Source organism: Ornithorhynchus anatinus, chromosome 7 (genome assembly GCF_004115215.2).
Source record: "Ornithorhynchus anatinus isolate Pmale09 chromosome 7, mOrnAna1.pri.v4, whole genome shotgun sequence".
Lineage (NCBI taxonomy): Eukaryota > Metazoa > Chordata > Mammalia > Monotremata > Ornithorhynchidae > Ornithorhynchus > Ornithorhynchus anatinus.
In genome coordinates, this window is record NC_041734.1 from 79,899,084 (window position 1) to 79,923,803 (window position 24,720).

A 24,720-nucleotide genomic window follows, 5' to 3' on the forward strand; every position below is an offset into this window, starting at 1 on the left:
CTCCCTCCTGCCATTTCTCTCCAGATTCCTGGAGCGAGTTGTCTACAGCCGCTTTCTCCAATTCCTCCCTTTCGATTCTCTGCTTGACCCCTTCCGATCTGGCTTCCACCCGCTCCACCCTCTAAGGTCACCAACAACGTCCGTCAGTCAGTCAGTTGTATTTAGTGAGCACTTACTGTGTACTGAGCACTGTACTAAGCGCTCGGGAAAGCGGAGCAGAACGACAGACAGACACGTTCCCCGCCCACAACGAGCTTACGGACTAGAGCATACGGGTCTAGACCTCCTTCTTACCCGATCCAACGGCCTCCACTCCATCCTCATCCTCGATCTCTCGGCTACCTTCCCCCTTCTCCTGGAAACATTTTCCAACCTCGGCTTCGCCGACCGTCCTCTCCTGGTTCTCCTTCTCCCTCTCTGGCCGCTCAGTCTCGGTCTCCTTCCTGGGCTCCTCCTCCCTCTCCCACCCCCTAACTGGGGGGGGGGGGGGGATCCCCTCAAGGTTCAGTTCTGGGTCCCCTTCTGTTCTCCATCTACACCCTCTCCCTCGGAGAATTCATTCCCTCCCACGACTTCAACTCCCAACTCTATGCAAATGATTCCCCAATCTCCTTCTCTACAGCCTGACATTTCCCCCCGCCTCCGGGATATCTCTACCTGGATGTCCTCCCATCACCTCAAGCTTAACACGTCCAAAACAGAACTCCTCATCTTCCTCCCACATCCCCGTCCTCCTCCAGACTTTCCCTTGTCCAACATCCTCCTTGTCCACAAGCCCAAAACCTTAGCCTTAGCCTCAACTCTCAGCATGGCCTAGTGGCTACAGTCCGGGCCCGGGAATCAGAAGGAACTGGGTTCTAATTCCGGCTCAGCCCCTTGTCTGCTGAGTGACCTTAGGCAAGTCACTTCACTTCTCTGGGCCTCAGTCACCTCATCTGTCAAATGGGGATGAAGACTGGGAGCCCCAGGTGGGAAAGGGACGGTGTCCAACCTGATTAGCTTGTATCAACCTCAGCGCTTAGAACAGTGCTTGACAAATAGTAAGCGCTTAATCACCATCATCATTAGCATCGTTATTATTATTTCGGTATTTTTAAGGGCTTACAATGTGCCAGGTACTGTACTAAGCACTGGGGTGAATACGGTTGGACACAGTGACCTCATCCACGCTCTGCTCTGGGCCTCAGTTACCTCATCTGTAAAATGGGACTTAAGAGTGTGGGCCCCATATGGGACGGGGATTGCGTCCAACCTGATCAACTTGAACAGTGCTTGGAACGTAGCAAGCCTTAACAAGTACCATAATTATTATCATTATTTTTATTTGTCTTCATTATTCAGATCTACTTTCACACTCTTTTCAGTAGTTTCCACAATTTGTCTTCCTTATTAGGCTGGGAGCTCCTTGAAGGAAGAAACTGTGTCTTAGAGTCGTTCTGGGTGGACCTCAGTGACTTCATCTGGAAAATGGGATTAAGAGTGTGAGCCCCATGTGGGACAGGGACTGTGTCCAACCGATCTGCTTGTATCGACCCCGGAGCTTAGAACACACAAGCGCCTAACCAGTACCATAATTATTATTATTATTATTATTATGATTATTATGAAAACACCCCGCATTTCTATAAGGTCCCCTCTGTCCTTCTCAGTCTCCCTCTCTGTCTTCAGGTAGATGCAGATCACACAAAAAGAAACTCCTCTTTCCCCCTCCCCTGCTCAATTCGCATGTATCCACCCCAGCGCTCGGTACAGTGCCTAGCACGCAGTAAGCGCTTAACAAATACCATCACCATCATCATCATAGGGGGGAGGTGAATGCAGCGTGAAAAGCAGCGTGGCTAAATGGAAAAAGCCCGGGTTTGAGAGTCAGAGGACGCAGGTTCTAATCCCGCCTCTGCCACTCATCAGCTGTGTGACTTTGGGCAAGTCCCTTAACTTCTCTGGGCCTCGGGTACCTCATCTGTAAAATGGGGATTAAGACTGTGAGCCCCACCTGGGACAACCTGATTACCTTGCATCCACCCCAGCGCTTAGAACAGTGGTTGGCACACAGTAAGCGCTTAACAAATACCATCGCTATTATTATTATGGTCAGAGGATCAGCAGGTTCTGCCAAGGAAGGGGGCAGGGGGTAGGCTTCATTCATAGATGAGAGGTCCATAGTGGGTTACTAGAGGGAATATTAGGGATCTATATCATTAACAATAGATACCACTGATTGATTAAAGGGATTTATATCACTAACTGTAGATATCATTGATTGATTAAAGGGAAACGTTAAAGGTGTTGGATGGTCCATGCTTAAGCAAGGCGATTTAGTGGAAAGAGCCCGGGCCTGGGAGTCAGAGGACACGATTTCTAACCTTGGCTCTGTCACTTGCCTGCTGTGAGACCTTGAGCAAGTCACTTCACCTCTCTATATCTGTTTCGTCATTTGTAAAATGGGGTTGTGCATCTCTCTCGACACTTTCTCTCTCTCACCCAAACAAGCTCTCTGTCTCTCCCACACACATTCTCTCACACACATTGTCTCTCTAACACACGGTCTCTCTCTCTCACATATGTTCTCTCTCCACACACATTCACACACACACACACACACTCTCTCTGAGAAGCAGCGTGGCTCTTTGGAAAGAGCCCGGGCTTGGGAGTCAGAGGTCATGGGTTCGAATCCCGGCTCTGCCACTTGGCAGCTGTGTGACTGTGGGCGAGTCGATCACTTCTCTGGACCTCAGTTCCCTCATCTGGAAAATGGGGATGAAGACTGTGAACCTCACCTGGGACAACCTGATGACCCTGTATCTCCCCCAGCGCTTAGAACAGTGTTCTGCACATAGTAAGCACTTAACAAATACCAACATTATTATTATTATCTTACACCCGGTCTCTCTCTCACATATTCTCTTTCTCACACATTCTCTCTCTCTTACACACATTCTCTTTCCCTCACACACATTTAAAAACTCCTCACTCTTGGCTTCAGTGGCCTCTCCATCACTTCACCCCCCCCCTTACCTCACCTCCCTTCTTCCCTTCTCCATCGCAACGCGCACCCTCCGCTCCTCTGCCGCCGCTCACCTCCTCCCCGGGCCTCCCTCTCGCCCGTCCCGCCGTCGACCCCCGGCCCACGTCCCGCCTCTGGCCCGGAACGCCCTCCCTCCTCACCTCTGCCAAACTAACCCTCTTCCCTTCTTCAAAGTCCTACTGAGAGCTCACCTCCTCCAGGAGGCCTTCTCAAACTCAGCCCTCCCTTTCCCTCTGCTCCTTCTCCCCTCCGCGTCTCCCCCCACTCCCTCCCTCTGCTCTACCCCCCTCCCCGCCCCACAGCACCTGTTTCTACATGTACATATCTATAATTCTATTTATATTTTTGCCTGTTGACTTGTTTTGACGCGTATATATCTATAATTCCATTTATTTATATCGATGCCCATTTATTTGTTTTGATGTCTGTCTCCCCCCTTTTAGACTGCAAACCCGGTGTGGGCCGGGACTGTCTCTCTTTATGGCTGACTTGTACTTCCCAAACGCTTAGTACAGTGCTCTGCACACCGTAAGCGCTCAATCGACACGACTGAATGAATGAACCTCCTCTCTCACACACATTCTCTCTCTTTCAGAGACACACATATTTTCAGTCACACATTCTCTCTCTCTCTCCCCAACACAACCCTTTTCCACCCCAACCAAACTTCAGCGTGGTGAGCCTGAGTGCAGAAAGAGCCGGTCTGTAGCTGAAGCCAACCGCCCCGACCCGGATGCGGCTCTCAGGCCAAAAAGGGTTTGCCCTCCCGACGCTAAAACCCAGAGTTTGCTGCGAGAGGACACGAAGAATGTCCAGGCCTGGAAACCGCCCACTCCGACCTGGACTTTTTCCCTGAAAGACCCCGAGCCCGCCTCCCCCCTGCTTTTTCCTCAAGGCCCGTTGAGCCCGCCGGGCTTTGGGGACAGAGACTACGACCCCGCTGGAATCGGCGAGGAGCTCCTGGATGTCTGGTTTCACATTGGCGGCTGCGTGGGGCGCGTTCCAAACAAAACCACTTAATAATATTCCAAACATCGGTTGTGCGCACGCAAACACACGCACACACGTACCCACGCAGGCCTTGTTGAAAGAACAGATGGTTTTCTCTGGAACCGAGTTCAGATGCTAATGACCGCGGCCCCCCTCCCGCTCGAAAATCTGGCCAACGAGGAGGCCGTGTCGCCGAGATTTGGATGAAGGTCTGCATTTCACAGGGATGGGTCTGGAGCCCGGCTTTATTTAACCTGCACCCGGCGACGGAAACGTCCACCGGCTCCTCAGCTCCCTTTAAAGGACGCTGAAGGGCGAGACGCCGACACCTGGCTAGAATAATCTTTGGCGGGGAGCAGCTTCAGCCGGCGGGAAACGGATAGCCAAGGACGCCAGAGAAGCAACATATTCCAGGACACCTGCCCAATCTGGACCCCGATTTTTTTCAAGTTTGGCATTCCTTCATTTAGACTCCGGTAAATCAGTCCTTTGGGAATACTGTCACCTCGATTGGCTCCTTTACTCAGAGAAGCAGCGTGGCTCAGTGGAAAGAGGCCGGGCTTGGGAGTCGGAGGTCATGGGTTCGAATCCCAGCTCTGCTGCGGGCCAGCTGTCGGACTGTGGGCAAGTCACTTCACTTCTCTGTACCTCAGTGATCTCATCTGTAAAATGGGGATTTAGACTCCCGTGGGACAACCTGATGACCCTGCATCTACCCCAGCGCTTAGAACAGTGCTCTGTACGTAGTAAGAGCTTAAGAAATACCAACATTATTATCCCTCCCCCTACCTCAACCCCATATATAGATCCAAAATTTATTTCTATTAATGCCTGTCTCCCCCTCTAGACTGAAAGCTCATTGTGGGCAGGGAAAGTGTCTCTTATAATTGGTATATTTTACTCTCCCAAGCACTCAGTAAAGTGTTCTGAACGAGGGAAATGCTTAATAATAATAATAATAATAATAACTGTGGTATTTGTTAAGCTCTATGTACCAGGCACTGTATTAAGCGCTGGGGTAGATCCAAGCAAATCAGGTTGGACACAGTCCCTGGCCCCCGTGGGGCTCACAGTCTCAATCCCCATTTGACAGACGACATAACTGAGGCTCAGAGAAATGAAGTGACTTGCCCAAGGTCACACAGAGGACAAGTGGCAGAGCCGGAATTAGAACCCAGGTCCTTCTGATTCCCAGGCCCGCGCTCTACCCACTAGGCCACGCTGCTTCTCTTGATGCCACTGGTTAATTGATCTTCTTCCTGAGCTTTCTGTCTGCTGCCATGATGTGTAAATAATACTAATAATTGCGGTATATGTTAACCGTTTACTACGTGCCAAGCACTGTATTAAGCGCTGGGTAGACACTAGATCATCAGATCCCACAAGGGGCTCGTAATCTAAGTAGGAGGGAGATCAGGGATAGAATCCTCATTTCGTAGATGAGGGAATAATAAATGATAAATAATGATGGTATTTGTTCAGCACTTACTATATGCCAAGCACTTTTCTAAGCGCTGGGGGAGATACAAGGTCATCAGGTCGTCCCCTGCGAAGCTCAGTCTTAATCCCCATTTTACAGACGAGGTAACTGAAGCACAGAGAAGTGAAGTGACTCGCCCAAAGTCACACAGTTGACAAGTAGCAGAGCCGGGATTAGAACCCACGACCTCTGACTCTCAAGCCCCTGCTCTTTCCACTAAGCCACAGGTGAAGTGACTCGCCCGAGGTCATACAGCGGCCGAGGGGCGGAGCCGGGATTAGAACCCAGGTCCTCTGACTCCCAAGCCCGTGTTCTTTCCACTAAGCCACGCTGCTTCTCTGCAACTGTCTGCCGCTGCCACTAATAATACTAATAATAACGTTATTTGTAAAGCACTTACTATGTGCCAAGCACTATTCTAAGCCCTGGGGTCGTTACAAGGTCATCAGGTTGTCCCACGTGGGGCTCGCAGTCTTCAGCCCCATTTGACAGATGAGGGAACTGAGGCCCGGAGAAGTGAAGTGACTTGCCCAAGGTCACACAAGAGACGAGTGGCGGAGGCGGAATTAGAACCCACGACGTCTGACTCCCAATCCCGTGCTCTCGCCGCTAAGCCACGCTGCTTCTCTGGAGGGCAGGGAATGTGTATTTTGATTCTATTACAGCAGCCTGAGGTCTTGGGAACTCAGGTGCTTTATGGTGCACTGTGATAAACCCCACTGATGAAGAACAGAAGGAGAAGGAAAACAAGGAAGAAGAGAAAGACGAAGAAAAGGAGGAGAAATTAAGTCCGATTAAATCCCTCTTTTTCCCAGCCCGTTCTCTTCTTCCGCGTCATCTGCGCACGTCAATCCGTGACCTTCGGACTCAGGAAGCGGCACAACGTGGTTGGTCAGACTCACAGGCCTGGGAGTGAGAAGGACTTGGGTTCTAATCCCGCCTCTGCCGCTTGTCTGCTGTGTGACCTTGGGCAAGCCAGACTACTTGTTCTGTTTTGTTGTCTGGCTCCCCCGTTTAGACTGTGAGCCCGTTGTTGGGCAGGGACTGTCTCTATCTGTTGCCCAACTGTATGTTCCAAGCGCTTAGTACAGTGCTCTGCACATAAGAGCATTGTTCTCGTCCGTCCGTCTCCCCCGATCAGACCGTGCGCCCGTCAAACGGCGGGGACCGTCTCTATCTGTTGCCGACTTGTTCATTCCAAGCGCTCAGTCCAGTGCTCTGCACATAGTAAGCGCTCAATAAATACTATTGAATGAATAAGAGGAGCCGCGTGGCTCAGTGGAAAGAGCACGGGCTTTGGAGTCAGAGGTCATGGGTTCGCAACCCAGCTCCGCCACTTGTCAGCTGTGTGACCGTGAGCAAATCACTTCACTTCTCTGTGCCTCAGTGACCTCATCTGTAAAATGGGGATGAAGACCGTGAGCCCCACCTGGGTCAACCTGATTCCCCTGTGTCTACCCCAGCGCTTAGAACAGTGCTCTGCACGTAGTAAGCGCTTAACAGATACCAACATTATTATAGTAAGTGCCAATAAATACGACGGAATGAAGTCGCTTCACTTTGGGGGCCCCAGTTCTCTTATCCGCAGAGTTGGGGTTGAGACGGTGAGCCCGCGTGGGAGCGGGCCTGGGTCCAACCCGGTTTGTTTGTATCCATCCCAGGGCTTACTACCGGGCCTGGCACATAGTAAGAACTTAACAGATACAAACAGAATTACTGAAGTAGTACTATTGAATACTTAATTACTGTACATATCTATAATTCTATTTATTTATATTGATGCCTGTTGACTTGTATTGATGTCTGTCTCCCCCCCCGTCTAGACTGTGAGCCCGCTGTGGGCAGGGATTGGCTCTCGTTATTTGCTGTATTGTACTTCCCAGATGCTTAGAACAGTGCTCTGCACACAGTAAGTGCTCAATAAATACGACTGAATGAATTACAGAATTATGAATTACTTAAAACAGAATTACTACTACTGAATTACTTGAAACAGAAACGTATTTACAACTAGTCGAAACAAATCACCGAATATATATACACCCAAGTGATAAGAATGGGTGTCAATCGATTTATAAATACGAGAAACGGGTGGTGGATAATCTACACGTAAGTAGAAAGAGGAAAGTGAACATGTAAGGTTTGAATTCATTCCATAGCATTTATTGAGCGCTTACTGTGTGCAGAGCACTGTACTAAGCGCTTGGAATGGGATGCCTTAGTAGGAGGTTATGTACAAAAGTTTCAGGGCTGGCAGTTGAGAGGAAAATGAATCAGAGAAGGCCTCCTGGAGGAGGTGAGATTTCAGAACGACTTTGAAGACGTGGAGAGTTGTGGTCTGGCGGGCCTAAAGAGGTAGCGTGGCTCGGTGGGTAGAGCCCAGGCCTGGGAGTCAGGAGGTCGTGGGTTCCGATGCCCGTTCCGCCACTTGTCCGCTGTGTGGCCTCGGGAAAGTCACTTCACTTCTCTGGGCCTCAGTTCTCTCATCTGGAAAATGGGGAGGGAGACTGTGAGCCCCACGTGGGACAGGGACTGCGCCCCACCTGATTTGCTTGGATTCACCCCAGCGCTTAGGACAGTGCACCTAGTAAGCGCTTCACAAATAACACAATAAAGAATAAACAAATAAAGGGGAAGAGCATTCCCGGCAGGACAAAGGGCAAGAACCACAGAGCAGAGCAACCTCTAATGACCGATGTGAAAAGCTTGGGAAGAACGTAAATATCGTTGAACTTCCCCTTACCCTTTCATGGCTCCCTAGGCTAGGCTATCCCGTCGTTAATTCCAAAAATGTCAAACGCTCCAGCGCTAGATGTGAAATGCCCCAGATGAGCCGCGTTGCTCTAGTTAAGCCTATTAATATTTACTAGAAATCTATTCTGCGGCCAAGTAGTAAATTGCTCAAAATGCACATTATTCTGGGAGGAGGGCAATCGTGCCTACCCAACCCCAACCCGCCACGGCGAATCCGGAAGCCGTCGATAACCACCGTGGGATTCGTTAAGCGCTCGCTATGTTCCTGGCCCTGTACTGAGTGCTGGGGTGGGGTGGCCACAAGCAAATCAGGAGCGGCAGGCGGTAGCGAGCGGCACGGCGAAGGGGATACAGCCCGGGCCTGGGAGTCAGGAGGTCACGGGTTCTAATCCCGGCTGCGCCGCTCGTCTGCTGTGGGAGCTTGGGCAAGTCACTTCACTTCTCCGGGCCTCGGTCAAATGGGGATTGCGACTGTGCGCCCCACGTGGGACAGGGACCGCGTCCAACCCCGTTTGCTGGGATCCACCCCAGCTCTTAATAAGTTCTTAACGAATACCGTAACTATTATATTATTTCGATATAAAGCACCAGCTAGAACTGAGGGTTCCTGGAAATTCAAGCGCCGATAAATAACGATCGTAAATCTCCATCTCCTCCCCTGTTCTCTTTCGGCCTCTCTCCGGCTGGCCTCTCTTCCTGCCTTCAGGGCATCTCTACCTGGCTGTCCTCCCGCCCCCTCAAACTCAACCTGTCCAAGACGGAGCTCCTTATCTTCCCTGCCCAACCCTGTCCTCCCCCGACTCTCCCGGCACCGTGGACGGCACCACCGTCCTTCCCGTCTCACCGGCCCGCGACCTCGGCGTCGTCCTTGACTCCGCTCTCTCGTTCGCCCCACGCACACCAGTCCGTCACCGAAACCTGCCGGTCTCACCTTCACATCGCCAAGATCCGCCCTTGGCCCTCCATCCCAAACGCTACCCTGTTAGTATAATCCCTCATCCTCTCCCGACCGGATGACTGCATCAGCCTCCTCTGTGATCTCCCAACCTCCTGTCTCTCCCCGCTTCAGTCCATACTTCACTCTGCTGCCCGGATTATCTTTCCACGGAAACGTTCTGGGCTCGTCACCCCGCTCCTCAAAAATCTCCAAGTTGTCTTATCAACCTCCGTATCGAGCAAAAACTCCTCACCGACGGCTTCCAAGCCGTCCGTCCCCCGGCCCCCTCCGACCTCCCCTCCCTCCTCTCTTTCTCCATGGCAGCGCGCACGCTCCGCTCCTCTGTCGCCGCTCGCCTCCTCCCCGGGCCTCCTTCTCGCCCGTCCCGCCGTCGGCCCCCGACCCACGTCCCGCCTCCGTCCCGGAACGCCCTCCCTCCTCACATCCGCCGGACAGTGACTCTCCCCCAGTTCAAAGCCCTACTGGAGGCCCACCTCCTCCAGGAGGCCTTCCCAGACTAAGCCCCGCTTTTCCTCGGATCCCACTCCCTTCCGCGTCACCCCGACTCACCCCCTTTGCTCTTCTCCCCTCCCATGGCACTTACGTAAATATGTATATATCTATAATTCTATTTATTTATATTGATGCCTGTTGACTTGTATTGATGTCCGTCTCCCCCCGCCCCCCCAGACTGTGAGCCCGTGGTGGGCAGGGATTGTCTCTCTTTTTTCACTGTATTGTACTTTCCGGGTGCTCAGAACAGTGCTCTGCACACCGTAAGTGCTCAATAAATGCGACTGAATGAACGCTATGTGCCAAGCACTGCACTGAGCGCCGGGGTTGATTCGAGACCATCAGGTCCCACGAGGGGCTCACAGTCTAAGTAGAAGGGAGAACGGGTCATGGGTTCTAATCCCGGCTCCGCCACGCGTCTGCTGTGTGACCTTGGGCAAGTCTCTTCACTGGGCCTCAGTTCCCTCCTCGGTAAAACGGGGATTGAGACCGCGACCCCACATGGAAAAGGAATGTGTCCAACTCGATTCTCTGTATCCACCTCAGCGCTTAGTACAGTGCCTGGCACATAGTCGGAGCTTAACAAATACCACCATTATTATCATTAAGTGCCGCCAAGTCGTTTCCGATTCACGGATCTACTTTCTCCGGATCGTCCCGTCCTCGGCCACGATCCGCAACCTTTCTAACGGTTCTTCCCTCATCCTCGTTAGGGTCTCTCTCCATCTAGCCGCCGGTCTGCCTCTTGCACGTTTTCCCTGGACTTTTCCTAGCATCGGCGTCTTTTCCAGAGAATCAGTCCTCCGGATGATGGGTCCAAAATACGCTCACCCAAGTAAGCCCGTCAATGGGCAGGGATGGTCTCTATCTGTTGCCGAATTGTCCATTCCAAGCGCTTAGAACAGTGCTCTGCACACAGTAAGCGCTCAATAAATACTACTGAATGAATGAATTCGGCCTTCCAAAGACCACTTTGGCTTCATTTGCTCTAAAATCCAAATGTTTGTTTCTCGGGCAAGAGCCTTCTCCAACACCACGTTTCCAAAGAACCGATGTTCTTTCTATCTTTTTTTTTCACCGTCCAGCTTTCGGATCCATACGTCGTCACCGGAAACCCCATCGACTTGACGATTTGTATTTTTGTGGCAGTTGTTACATCAGCACGTTTCGTGACTTTTTCCAGGCTCTTCGTAGCAAGCCTTCCTCACGCTAATCTTCGGCGTATTTCTCGACGACTAGTTCCTCTCGTATTGATTATCGATCCCGGGAGAGAAAAAGCGTCAACATTTTCAATCGTCTCTCCGTCCGCGACGAGTGTGTTAAAACTTCCAGTTGTCGTGATCTTTGTTTTCTTGACATTCAAATTTCGGCCCACCTTTTAGATCCGTTCTTTAACTTTTAATACAAAGCCCTTCGAATCTTCTTCACTTTCTGCTAGTAGTAGATGGGTAAATTCCTTGGACTGGGTCCAACCCGATTAGCTTGGATCAATTCCAGCGCCGAGAACAGTGTTTGGACACAAACTAAGCACTTAACAGATACCATTATTATTATTATCGGAGGCGGCGACCATCTAACAGTATATGGCAAATTCCTTCTAGGCAGGGATTGTGTCTACTAACTCTGTGATACTCTCCCAGCCGTCGACTACCGTGCTCTGCCCCTAATAAAAGCTCAAAAAATGTTATCGGTCGATAACACTCTGTTTGGTCATTGTGCCACAAAACCTTCTCGAGGGAAAACACACACCACTGTGCATCTTGATTCTAATTTTGACACATAAACCAGGTGGGAATTTCATTCCTCCTTAGCCGCGCGAAGCTCAGAACGTAAAAAGTGAGAGAAGAGCAACCCATCGAAAACCCCGTCTACGAATCCGTTAACTCTACCGACTTTGATTTTTTTTTTTCCCCCCTCTTCTGCCCCACCACTGAATACTTCTACTTTTTTGTCCTCCCTGAAACCTATCTTGAAAATATCTGCTTTCGTGAAGACGTAACCACAGTTGGCATTTTAATAATCTAAAATATGCAAGCTTCCTCTCCAACTGCATGTTTATTAGTTTCAAAACAGCACACATTTTGACCTCCGGTTCAAAGCAGAACCCAAGTGTGGTTTGGTCTTCTTTTAATCCAAGTTCACACCCTAACAAGGACACTCCCTTCCAGATAATCTTCCAACCACAAAACAACTGAAATTACAAGATATTAGTAGCTACTGCACACCGCAGAAATTCTTCAGAGCAACCTTGCAGTTAGCTGTCGGCCACAACCCCTCTCTTGCCCTCAGATTAAACCTCTCGCCCCCAAAATTAGAGAAGCGGCATGACTTCGTAGAGAGATCCCCCCCCCCCGGCCAGGTCCGGGAGCCGGAGGGTCTGGGTTCTAATCCCGGCCCCGCCGCCTGTCTGCTGTGTCCGTTTCACGTTCCTGGTTCCCTCATCTGCAAAATGGGGATTCGGGACGTGTTAACAGCAGTAGTGGTGGTAGCTACTGGGCGCTTACGAGGTGCCGAGCACCGTTCTAAGCGCTGGGGTAGCTACATGGTCATCAGGTGGTCCCACGTGGGGCTCACAGGCTTCAGCCCCATTTTACAGATGAGGGAGCTGAAGCCCAGAGAAGTGAAGTGGCTTGCCTAAAGTCACCCAGCAGACAAGGGGCGGAGCCGGCATTCGAACCCACGACCTCTGACTCCCAAGCCCGGGCTCTACCCACTGAACCACGCTGCATCTACCTCCTACTTAGACTGTGAGCCCCATATGGGACAAGGACTGTGTCCAACCTGATAGCCTTGTAGCTATCCCACTGCTCAGAGAGCGCTTAATAAATAATTCATTCATTAATGTTGGTATTCGTTAAGCGCTCACTATGTGCCGAGCACCGTCCTAAGCGCTGGGGGAGATACGGGGTCATCGGGTTGGCCCACGGAGGGCTCACGGTCTCACCATCATCATCATCATTAGTATTAGTATGATGAGTGTTAGACTGATTTCAGAAGGACCTGGTTCAGAAGGACAGGGAATGGGTCCGACCGGTTAACCTCGCTGTCCCACCGCTCAGACCAGTGCTTGGCACACAGAAGAGAAGCAGCGGGGCTCAGCGGAAGGAGCCCGGGCTCGGGAGTCAGAGGTCGTGGGTTCGAATCCCGGCCGTGCCACTCGTCGGCTGTGTGACTGCGGGCAAGTCACTTCACTTCTCTGGGCCTCAGTTCCCTCATCTGGAAAACGGGGATGAAGACTGGGAGCCCCCACGCTGTAGAAGCAGCGTGGCTCCGTGGAAAGAGCACGGGCTTTGGAGTCAGGGGTCGTGGGTTCGAATCCCGGCTCGGCCACTCGTCGGCTCTGTGACTGTGGGCAAGTCGCTTCACTTCTCTGTCCCTCAGTGACCTCCTCTGTAAAATGGGGATGGAGACCGTGAGCCCCACGTGGGACAACCTGCTTCCCCTGTGTCTACCCCAGCGCTCAGAACAGTGCTCTGCACAGAGTAAGCGCTTAACAGATACCAACGCTGTTATTAAGTCACTTCACTTCTCCGGGCCTCAGTTCCCTCATCTGTCAAATGGGGACGAAGCCCGCGAGCCTCCCGTGGGACAACCCGATGACCCCGGGTCTCCCCCAGCGCTGAGAACGGTGCTCTGCACAGAGTCAGCGCTTGACAAATACCAACATTATTACATAGTGAGCTCTTTAACAAGTGCCGTAATTAATCATCATCATTTCCCACTCCCACAGTAAGCCAGTGAGAGAACAGGAAACGAGAACGCGGAGTTAGTCCGCCGAGGCAAGAGCGGGGGAGACGGGGTCCCTCCGGGCCATTATTTCCTGGCCCGTCCAAGTCCTCCCTTCCTGGACCGTCTGTCATTTCCTCGGGGTCGGTTGGTGACTGAGTCAGCCCCGAGGGACCCCCTCTAAGCTCCCACCTGTCAGTCAGTCAGCCGTATTTATTGGGCGCCGACCGCGTGCGGGGCGCTGGGCTAAGCGCTGGGGAGACGACCGCAGAACGATAAACAGCCACGTTCCCTGCCCCCGGCGAGTTTACAGTCTAGAGCCGGAGACGGGCAATTAACAGAAAGAATGAAATGGGGCATGTCCTGAAAGCCTTTAGGAGCGCTGTATTCATTCACTCGTCGGGAGTCTGAGGACGTGAGTTCTATCCCAGCTCGGCCACTCGTCAGCTGTGGTGACCGTGGGCGCGTCACTTCACTTCTCTGTGCCTCGGTTCCCTCATCTGGAAAATGGGGATGAAGACCGGGAGCCCCACGTGGCACGACCCGATTCCCCCGTGTCTACCCCGGCGCTTAGAACGGTGCTCTGCACAGAGTAAGCGCTTAACAGACACCAACGTTATTAATCCCGGCTCCGCCACTTGTCTGCTGTGTGGCTTTGGGCACGTCACTTCACTTCTCTGGGCCTCTGTTACCTCATCTGTAAAATGGGGATGAAGACTGTGAGCCCCGCGTGGGACAACCCGATGATCTCGTATCTCCCCCAAAGCTTAGAACGGTGCTTGGCACATAGTTAGCGCTTAAGGAAATACCATCATTATCATTTGAACGTATCTACTGAGCGCTTTTGGAGCACTGTATTCCTTCTAATCGTATTTATTGAGCACTTTGGGAGCACTGTATTCATTCGAATCGTATGTATCGAGCACTTACTGTGGGCAAAGCACCGTGCTAAACGTTTGAAAGAGGACAGTGGAACAAGAGACACATTCCTGCCCACAACGAGCTCACGGTATTAAGAGTACGATAGAACCAAACAACAGACACATTCCCCGCCCACCACTTTTCTAATAACAACAATGATAATGATATCGGTATCTGTTAAGCGCTTACTCTGTGCCGAGCACGGGGGAGATACAGGGTCATCGGGTCGTCCCACGTGAGGCTCACGGTTAATGCCCATTTTCCAGAGGAGGGAACTGAGGCCCAGGGGAGTGAAGTGACTCGCCCCCAGTCACCCAGCTGACAAGCGGCAGAGCCGGGAGTCGAACCCGTGACCTCTGACTCCGAAGCCCGGGCCCTTTCCACTGAGCCACGCTGCTTTCTAGCTCCTCTGCTCTGGAACCCCTTCTTCGCGGCACATCTCCTCCAAGAGTCCGTCCAACCCGATTTGCTGGGAATCACCCCAGCGCTTAGGACAGTGTCCGGCACATCGTAAGCGCTTAGCGGATACCACGATTATGATTCTTAAAGACTCGTCCGGCCAACCCCATCTGGGCACGGCCATTCGGCCGGGAAGAGCAGCCTCCGAATCCCTGGTATTCATCCCTCCATTCATCCGGTCGTACGTACGGAGCGCTATACCGTGTGCAGAGCGCTGGACTAAGCGCTTGGAAAGTACAATAGAGCAATAAAGAGACGATCCCTGCCCACGACGGGCCTACGGTCTTGAGCCCCGACTGCGTGCAGAGCATCGGGCTACGTGTTCGGGAGAGTCGCAAATAAGAGAGTGGGGGAAATTCCAAATTTGGATTGGGATTGGTACTCATGATCCATCCACGGGACTTACGGAGCGCTCGCGAGGGAGAGGACAGAAGAGCGGACTTGACGGACGCCTTGCCTGCCCACGAGGAGCTGTCGGTCTACAGTTACCCTCCTAAGCGGCAGGGCCAGACGAAGCAGGAGGGACTGGGAATGATAATGACGTCGGTATTTGTTAGTACAGTGCTCTGCACTCGGTAAGCTCCCCAAGGACAAGAATCGTGTCTAATAATAATAATGTTGGTATTCGTCAAGCGCTCGCTATGTGCCGAGCACTGTTCTAAGCGCCGGGGGAGACACGGGGGGAATCAGGTTGTCCCACGTGGGGCTCACGGTCTTAATCCCCTAATCCCTTAATCTTAATTCTACTCACTGAAGGGTACTAGACTCTCCCAGGTTAGACGGAAAGCAGCTTGGCCTCGTGGAAAGAGCTTGGGAGTCGGAGGACTTGGGTTCTAATCCCGGCTGGGGGCCTTTAAGTAATAATGGTGGTATCTGTTAAGCGCTTACTATGTGCAAAGCACCGTTCTAAGCGCCGGGGCGATACGAGGTGATCGGGTTGTCCCCCGTGGGGGGCCTCACGGGTTTTTTTAATCCCCATTTTCCAGATGAGGGAACTGAGGCCCAGAGAAGTGAAGTGACCGGCCCAAAGTCACCCAGCCGGCCAGCGGCGGAGTCGGCATCAGAACCCACGACCTCCGACTCCCGAGCCCGGCCTCTGGCCGCCGATGACTTCGCTTTCCGGGGCCCCGGTTCCCTCAACTGTAAAGGGGGGATCGGATCCCCGTTCCCCAGCAGCCTGGCCCGCTGGATCAGAGCCCGGGTCTGGGAGTCGGGAGGTCACGGGTTCTAATCCCCACCCCGCCACCTGTCCGCTGCGCGGAGCCTCGGCCGAGCCACCTCACTTCTCCGCGTCTCGGCTCTCTCGTCCGTCCGACGGGGATGAAGACTGTGAGCCCGAGGCGGGTCGGGGACGGCGTCTCACCCGCTGGCCCCGTACCCACCCCGGCGCTCAGTACGCCGTCTGGCGCCCAGCGAAGCGCTTAAGAGCCCGGGCTTGGGAGTCGGGGGACGCGGGTTCTAATCCCGGCTCTGCCACCTCGTGACCCTGGGCAAGTCCCTTAACTTTTCGGTGCCTCAGTGACCTCGTCTGTAAAACGGGGATGAACACCGTGAGCCCCAGGTGGGACAACCCGATGAGTTTGCAGCTACCCCAGCGGGGCTCAGTGGAAAGAGGTCACGGGTTCGAATCCCGGCTCCGCCACTCGTCAGCCGGGGGACTGTGGGCGAGGCCCTTCACTTCTCCGGGCCTCGGGGACCTCATCCGGAAAAGGGGGATGAAGACCGCGAGCCCCACGTGGGACAAGCTGATTCCCCCGTGTCTACCCCGGCGCTTAGAACGGTGCTCGGCACCTAGTGAGCGCTTCCCCAGTACCATCGTCATTCTCTGTGCCTCCGGGACTTCATCTGTCAAATGGGGATGCGGACCGCGAGCCCCACGTGCGACCCCCCCCCCCGCTTACCTCGCGTCTACCTCAGCGCTCGGAACAGCGCCGGGCACATAGTAAGCGCTTCCCAGATACCGTCATCGTCACTCTCTGGGCCTCCGTGACCTCGCCTGTCGACTGGGGATGAAGACGGCGAGCCCCACGTGGGACCCCCCCCCCCCCCCCTACCCGGCGTCAGCCCCCGGCGCTCAGAACGGTGCCCGGCGGACAGTGGGCGCTTAATACACAGCACGGTTATCATCACCCGATGGGGATTCACCCGATGACCCGTCGATCGCACCGATCGGGGGGGGGGGGGGGGGCCGGAAAGGGCAAGGTGGGGGCGCCCACCCCGGGCCCTACCTTGATGATGCTGCTCCTCCTGGGGAGCGAGCTGGACGCCTCCTGCTCGCCCGCCGCCGCCCCCGCGGGGTCCGGGAGGGCCATCCCCGCGCGCCGGGACCCCCGCCTCGCCCCGCCCGGCGCCTCCTCCTCCGGGGGGCCCTCCGGGGGCTCCCCCTCCTCCCCCTCCCCCTCCTCCTCCTCCTCCTCCGGGGGGGCCTGGCCCGGGGCTCCGGCCGCCGCGGGGACCCCGACTCCTTCCATCGGGGGCTCCGGCCCGCCGCCCGCTTTCTCCGCTCCGCCGCCCGCTTTCTCCGCTGGCCACCTGGCTCCCCGAGAGTCGGGCCGGTCCCGGGAAGGCGAGCGGGACGAGGAGCGGGAGCGGCACCGGGAGCGGGACCGGGAGGAGCAACAGGAGCGGGAGCGGGAGCAGGACCAGGGAGGAGGAGCAGGACCGGGAGCAGGAGGAGGAGCGAGGGGGAGGAGGAGGAGGAGGAGCTTTTCCCACCCCCCCCCCCGGCTCCTCCCCCCTCCCCCCGCCCGGTAGACAAAGGAGCCCCGGGGGGCTGCAGGGGGCTGCGGGGGGCGGGCGGCCGGGGAGATTGACAGGCCGATGGGCCTATCGGAAGCCGAAGCGGGACCGGGGGGGGGGGGGGGGTCGGGGACGGGGCTTGGGGGAGCGGGAGGGAGGGGCCGTTGGGGGCGGAGCCGGGGGCGTCGCCCGATTGGGCGGAGGTTCCCGGTGGGCGGGGCCGTTGGGGGCGGGGCTTGCGGGGGCGTCGCCCGATTGGGCGGTGGCCCGAGTGGGCGGGGCTTGCGGGGGGCGTCGCCCGATTGGGCGGTGGCCCGGGTGGGCGGGGCCCGAGGGGCGGGGCCGTTGGGGCGGGGCTTCAGGGGCGTCGCCTGATTGGGCGGTGGTCCCGGTGGGCGGGGCATTTAGGGGCGGGGCTTGTGGGGCGTTGTCTGCTTGGGCGGCGGTGAACGGTGGGCGGGGGCGTTGGGGCGTGGCTTGAGGGGCGTCGCCTGGTTGGGCGGTGGCCCGGGTGGGCGGGGTCTGAAGGGCGGGGCCGTTTGGGCGGGGCTTCAGGGACGTCGCCTGATTGGTTGGTGGTCCAGGTGGGCGGGGCATTTAGGGGCGGGGCTTGTGGGGCGTTGTCTGATTGGGTGGTGAACGGTGGGCGGGGGCGTTGGGGCGTGGCTTGAGGGGCGTCGCCTGGTTGGGCGGTGGCCCGGGTGGGCGGGGTCCGAGGGGCGGGGCCGTTGGGGCGGGGCTTCAGGGGCGTCGTCTGATTGGGCGGTGGTCCCGGTGGGCGGGGCATTTAGGGGCGGGGCTTGTGGGGCGTTGTCTGCTTGGGCGGTGGTGGGCGGGGGCGTTGGGGCGTGGCTTGAGGGGGCGTCGCCTGGTTGGGCGGTGGCCCGGGTGGGCGGGGCGCTGGAGCGGGGCTTGTGGGAGCGTCGCCTGATTGGTTGGTGGCCCGGGTGGGCGGGGCCTGAGGGGAGGGGCGTTAGGGCGTGGCTTGTGGGAGCGTCGCCTGATTGGTTGGTGGCCCGGGTGGGCGGGGCCCGAGGGGCGGGGCGTTGGGGCGGGGCCATAGCGGGCGGGGCCTGCGGGGTGGGCGGGGCCTGAGGGGCCGCACCGCAAACTCTCTAACACACGGCCTCTTCCTACGCGCGCACGCACGCACACACACATAAACACATTAACAGACCGACCCACAGAGACACACACGACACAGACAGACACAGACCCACACACAGAGACAGAAAGGCACACACACAGACTCACAGACACCCAGACAGACACAGAAGCACAGAGAGACAAAGACACACCCAGATTCACAACCCCACAGACACACAGACTGACACAGACACACACAGACGCACAGAGAGACACAGAAACACATGGCACAGAGACAAACACACACACACGACACAGACAGACACACAGAGACACACAGACAGCCACAGAGACACACAGGACACACACACACAGACACACAGAGACACACACCACACAGACACACACAGACACAGACACACACAGAGACACAGACAGGCACACACAGACACAGACACACAGAGACACACAGACAGACACACACGACACAGACACACACGACAGAGACACACACAGACCCATACAGACACAGAGACAGACACAGACCCTCACAGACACACAGAGACACGGACCCAGAGAGACACAGACACACACACAGACACACACACGCACACACAAGACATAGGACACAGACACACAGACACACACGACACAGACATGCACACAGACACGCACAGACCCACAGAGACAGACCCAGACCCGCACAGACACACAGAGACACGGACCCAGACGGACACAGTCGGACCCAGTCAGACCCAGTCAGACCCAGACAGACCCAGTCAGACCCAGACAGGCACAGTCAGACCCAGTCAGACCCAGACAGACCCAATCAGACCCAGACAGGCCCAGTCAGACCCAGACAGACCCAGACAGATCCAGTCAGACCCAGACAGGCCCAGTCAGAACCAGACAGACCCAGACAGGCCCAGTCAGACCCAGTCAGACCCAGACAGGCCCAGTCAGACCCAGTCAGACCTAGACAGGCCCAGTCAGACCCAAGCAAGCCCAGACAGACCCAATCAGGCCCAGACAGACCCAGTCAGACCCAGACAGGCACAGTCAGACCCAGACAGGCACAGATCAGACCCAGACAGACCCAGTCAGACCCAGACAGACCCAGTCAGACCCAGACAGACCCAGTCAGGCCCAGTCAGGCCCAGTCAGGCCCAGACAGGCCCAGTCAGGCCCAGTCAGGCCCAGTCAGACCCAGTCAGGCCCAGACAGACCCAATCAGGCCCAGACAGACCCAGACAGACCCAGTCGGGCCCAGTCAGACCCAGTCGGGCCCAGTCAGACCCAGACAGACCCAGACAGACCCAGTCAGACCCAGTCAGACCCAGACAGACCCAGACAGGCCCAGTCAGACCCAGTCACGCCCAGTCAGACCCAGTCACGCCCAGTCAGACCCAGTCAGACCCAGACAGACAGACAGCCGGAGACCGCCGGTGAGGTGAGAGGCCGACGTCCAGAGGCGCCGCCTGGGCGGCCACATGAGTCTTTCTCCTCCTTCCCGGCCAGGCCCGCCTACTTTGGCTGGGTTGGCTCTCGTCGTCCGCCTCTCCCCTCCCTTCCGATAATAATCCGCCCGTCGGTATCCGTTGAGCGCTTCCCATGTGCCGAGCATCGTTCTGAGCGCCGGGGGCGACGCAGGGTCATCGGGTGGTCCCCCGAGGGGCTCCCGGGCTTCATCCCCATTTTCCAGATGGGCTCGCTGAGGCCCAGAGGAGGGAAGCGACTCGCCCAGGGTCACCCAGCTGACGGGTGGGCGGGGGGGGGGGGGGCGGAGGAATCCGAACCCACGACCTCGGACTCCCCAGCCCGGGCTCTTGCCGCCGAGCCCCGCTGCTTTTCTGCTTCTAGACGCTGAGCCCGTCGGCGGTCGGGCACGGCCTCTCTCGGGTGCCGAGCGCTCCGCACACAGTAGACGCTCCAGAAAGACGATTGAGTGAGTGATGGGGTGAAGGAGTGAACGAGGGGAGACACAGACACACACTCACACCCCCCCAGAGACACCCGCTGACGCTCACAAAGACACGCACACTGTGCTCAGCGCTGGGGAGAGGAGCAGCGTGGCTCAGGGGAAAGAGCCCGGGCTGGGCAGTCCGAGGTCCTGAGTTCGAATCCCAGCTCGGCCACTTGACAGCTGGGGGGCCGTGGGCCAGTCACTTCACTTCTCTGGGCCTCAGTGACCTCATCTGTCAAATGGGGCTGAAGACTGGGAGCCCCACGGGGGACCAGCTGATTCCCCTGGGTCTCCCCCGGCGCTTAGAAGGGTGGTCGGCACATAGCGAGCGCTTAACACATATTCATTCATTCCTTCAATAGTATTTATTGAGCGCTCGCTATGTGCCGAGCACCGTACTAAGCGCTTGGTAACAGAGAGAGACGGTCCCCGCCCTTTGACGGGCGCACGGTCGAATCGGGGGAGACGGACGGACGAGAACGATGGCGACAGATAGAGTCGAGGGGAAGGACGTCTCGTTAAAACAGTAGCAAATACATAGAATCAGGGTTTTTATTATTATTGTTATTCTCATTATTATTATCATTACCCAGCCGCTTAGAAGAGTTGCTTGGCGGGGACGGACTCTTACCTGTTGCCGAATTGTCCATTCCAAGCGCTCAGTCCAGTGCCCTGCACATAGTAAGCGCTCAATAAATACTATTGAATGAATGAATGAGTAGTGACCGACCAAGTACCACAGTTAGCATTATTATTATCTCGGTCACAGCGTCCTCTCCCTGGCGCTTAGGACGGAGGTCCGCACACAGCGAGCGCTCAATAAATACTACTGCTTGATCGATAGAAAATCTACATCGGAACGTCGGCCGGAGACGAGGTCTAGGAGGGATTGCAGTTGGAGAACCAACATCCTCCTCTAGCCACCACTGGCAGAACTGCAAGCTCCGAGGCGTCCTTGCTTTTTCCATTTTCGCCCTTAATATTAAAAATAAGAAGAATAATAGTTGACCGTTTTTCTCTCCTGGGATCGATAATCCATAATAAAGGGGCTGATAGACGAGAAACGCGCCAAAGATGAATGTTAGGAAGACTTGCTATGACAAGCCAGGAAGGTCATAATAATAACAATAAGAATCTTGGTATTTGTTCAGCACTTACTAGGTGCCGAGCACTGCTCTAAGCGCTGGGGGAGACACAGGGGAATCAGGTGGTCCCACGTGAGGATCAGAGTCTTCATCCCCATTTGGCAGATGAGGGAACTGAGGCCCAGAGAAGCGAAGCGACTCGCCCACGGTCACCCAGCTGACAAGGGGCAGAGCCGGGATTCGAACCCATGACCTCTGACTCCCAAGCCCAGGCCTCTTTCCATTGAGCCATCCCTGCTTCTCTAATAATAACAATGTCGGTATTTGTTAAGCGCTGACTATGTGCAGAGCACCGTTCTAAGCGCTGGGGGAGATACGGGGTCATCGGGTTGTCTCACGTCAGGCTCACGGTCTTCATCCCCATTTTCCAGATGAGGGAACTGAGGCCCAGAGAAGTGAAGTGACTTGCCCACAGTCACCCAGCCGACGAGGGGCAGGGTCGGGATTCGAACCCATGACCTCTGACTCCCAAGCCCGGGCTCTTTCCACTGAGCCACGCTGATGTAATAATTGCCACCAAAATACAAACGGTCAATTCTATGGTGACAGCGCATGGATCGCGTTCCCGACTGTGGGCCCGTCGTCGAGCGGGGACGGTCTCTCTCTGTTGCCGAACTGTCCATTCCAAGCGCTTAGTCCAGCGCTCTGCACACAGTAAGCGCTCAATAAATACGATTGAATGAATGAATGAATGATTGTCTCTATCTGTTGCCGAATTGTCCATTCCAAGCGCTTAGTCCAGCGCTCTGCACACAGTGAGTGCTCAATAGATACGATTGAATGAATGAATGATTGTCTCTGTTGCCGAATTGTCCATTCCAACCGCTTAATACAGTGCCCCGTACCTAGGAAGTGCTCAATAGATACGATTGAATGAATGAATCCCAAAGCTGGACGGTGGAAAAACCCGGATGGAAGAAACATCGATTCTTTGGAAATGTGGTGTCGAAGAAAGCGTTTGCCCGAAAAACAAAAACAGATGGATTTGGGAGCAAATGAAGCCTAAGTGGTCTTTGGAAGGCCAAATGACTCCACTTAGATGAGCGTTATTTTGGACACGTCATGGGGAGAACTGGACAATCTGATGACCCTGTATCTCCCCCAGTGCTTAGAACAGTGCTCGGCACATAGTAAGCGCTCAACAAATACCAACATTATTATTATCGTTATTCTCTGGAAAAGACACTGCTGCTAGGAAACGTCCAAGGAAAACGTGGCGGAGGCAGATCGGCGGCTCAATAACAATAATAATAATAATGTCGGTAATTGTTAAGCGCTTACTATGTGCCGAGCACCGTTCTAAGCGCCGGGGGAGATACGGGGTCATCGGGTTGTCCCATGTGAGGCTCACAGTTCATCCCCATTTTACAGATGAGGTCACTGAGGCCCAGAGAATAATCATGTTGGTATTTGTTAAGCGCTTACTATGTGCCGAGCACCGTTCTAAGCGCCGGGGGAGATACGGGGTCATCGGGTCGTCCCACGTGAGGCGCACAGTTCATCCCCATTTTACAGATGAGGTGACTGAGGCACAGGGCAGTGAAGCGACTTGCCCAAAGTCACACAGCTGACAAGTGGCGGAGTCGGCATTCGAACTCACATGGAGAGCGACCCGAACGAGGATAAGGGAAGAACCGTTAGAAAGGTTGCGGGTCCCGGCCGAGGACGGAACGTTCTGGAGAAAGTAGGTTCATGGAGTCGCGATTAATCGGACATGACTAGACGGCACCGAATAATAACAATAATAACAATAATAATAATGGAATTTGTTAAGCGCTTCCTATGTGCCAGGCACTGCTCTGAGCACTAGGGTAGATACAAGGAAATCGGAGCGGATACAGTCCCTATAATAATGTTGGTATCTGTTAAGCGCTTACTCTGTGCCGAGCACCGTTCTAAGCGCCGGGGGAGATACGGGGTCATCGGGTCGTCCCACGGGAGGCTCACGGTCTTCATCCCCATTCGACGGATGAGGTGACTGAGGCCCAGAGAAGTGAAGTGACTCGCTCACGGTCACCCAGCTGACAAGGGGCGGAGCCGGGATTCGAACCCACGACCTCTAGACTCCCCAGCCCGGGCTCTTGCCACTGAGCCACGCTGCTTCCTCTGTGACCTCGGGCAAGTCACTTCGCTTCTCCGGGCCTCAGTTCCCTCATCTGGAAAATGGGGATGAAGACCGGGAGCCTCACGTGGGACAAGGGACTGTGTCCAACCCGGTTTGCTTGTTTCCATCCGGCGCTTAGTACAGTGCCTGGCACACAGTAAGAGCTTGAGGAGCACCACAGTTATTTTTATCCTGCTCTCTGGGAGGAGTGTGGCTATTTTAAGGCCCCGGAACGGCTCTTGGGACTATTAATTGATGTAATTACAAGCTTCCTGGGTGTAATCCGAGGGCCCCAGGCTCACTGGAACATTTACAATAGCAACAGAGTAATTAACACCTTTGGATAATCACATCGTCGGGTGGAAATTGAGCAGCGTCTTTCCACATTTGATGATGATGATGATGATGATGACATCAGTGCGGCCTAGGGGAAAGATCACAGGTCCTGGGGGGGCAGGAGTCGGGGCGGAGATTCGAGTTCTAATCCCACCTCTGTCCCTGGCCCGCCGGGAGACCTTGGGTAAGTCTTTTCTTCTCTCTGGGCCTCGGTTTCCTCCTCTGTTAAATGGGGATACGTCAGTCTGCGAGCACACGGCTGGGGCTGTTGGGCCGCAGAGTGTCAGCTCATGGCGGGCATGGGATTTTTGTTTGTTTTTATGGTATTTATTAAGCGCTTACTATGTGCCAGGCAACGTTCTCGGTGCTGGGGTACATAATAATAATAACGGCATCTATTAAGCGCTTACTATGTGCCGGGCACTGTTCTCGGCACTGGGGTAGATAATAATAATAACGGTATTTATTAAACGCTTACTATGTGCCGGGCACTGTTCTCAGCGCTGGGACAGATGATGATAATAATAATAATAATGGTATTT

General features: G+C 55.0%; 1 protein-coding gene across 1 annotated transcript in view; it reads right to left on the minus strand.

Annotated features, from left to right (window-relative positions):
• Positions 1-17,131, minus strand: part of PLCL1 (phospholipase C like 1 (inactive)) — a 151,054-nt gene extending 133,923 nt beyond the window's left edge. Inside the window, exon 1 of the mRNA XM_029069763.2 lies at positions 17,034-17,131. Coding sequence (XP_028925596.1) covers positions 17,034-17,117 — 84 coding nt within the window. The 5' untranslated portion in view covers positions 17,118-17,131. The remainder of the gene's footprint in view (positions 1-17,033) is intronic.
• Between the last annotated feature and the right edge of the window lie 7,589 nt (positions 17,132-24,720).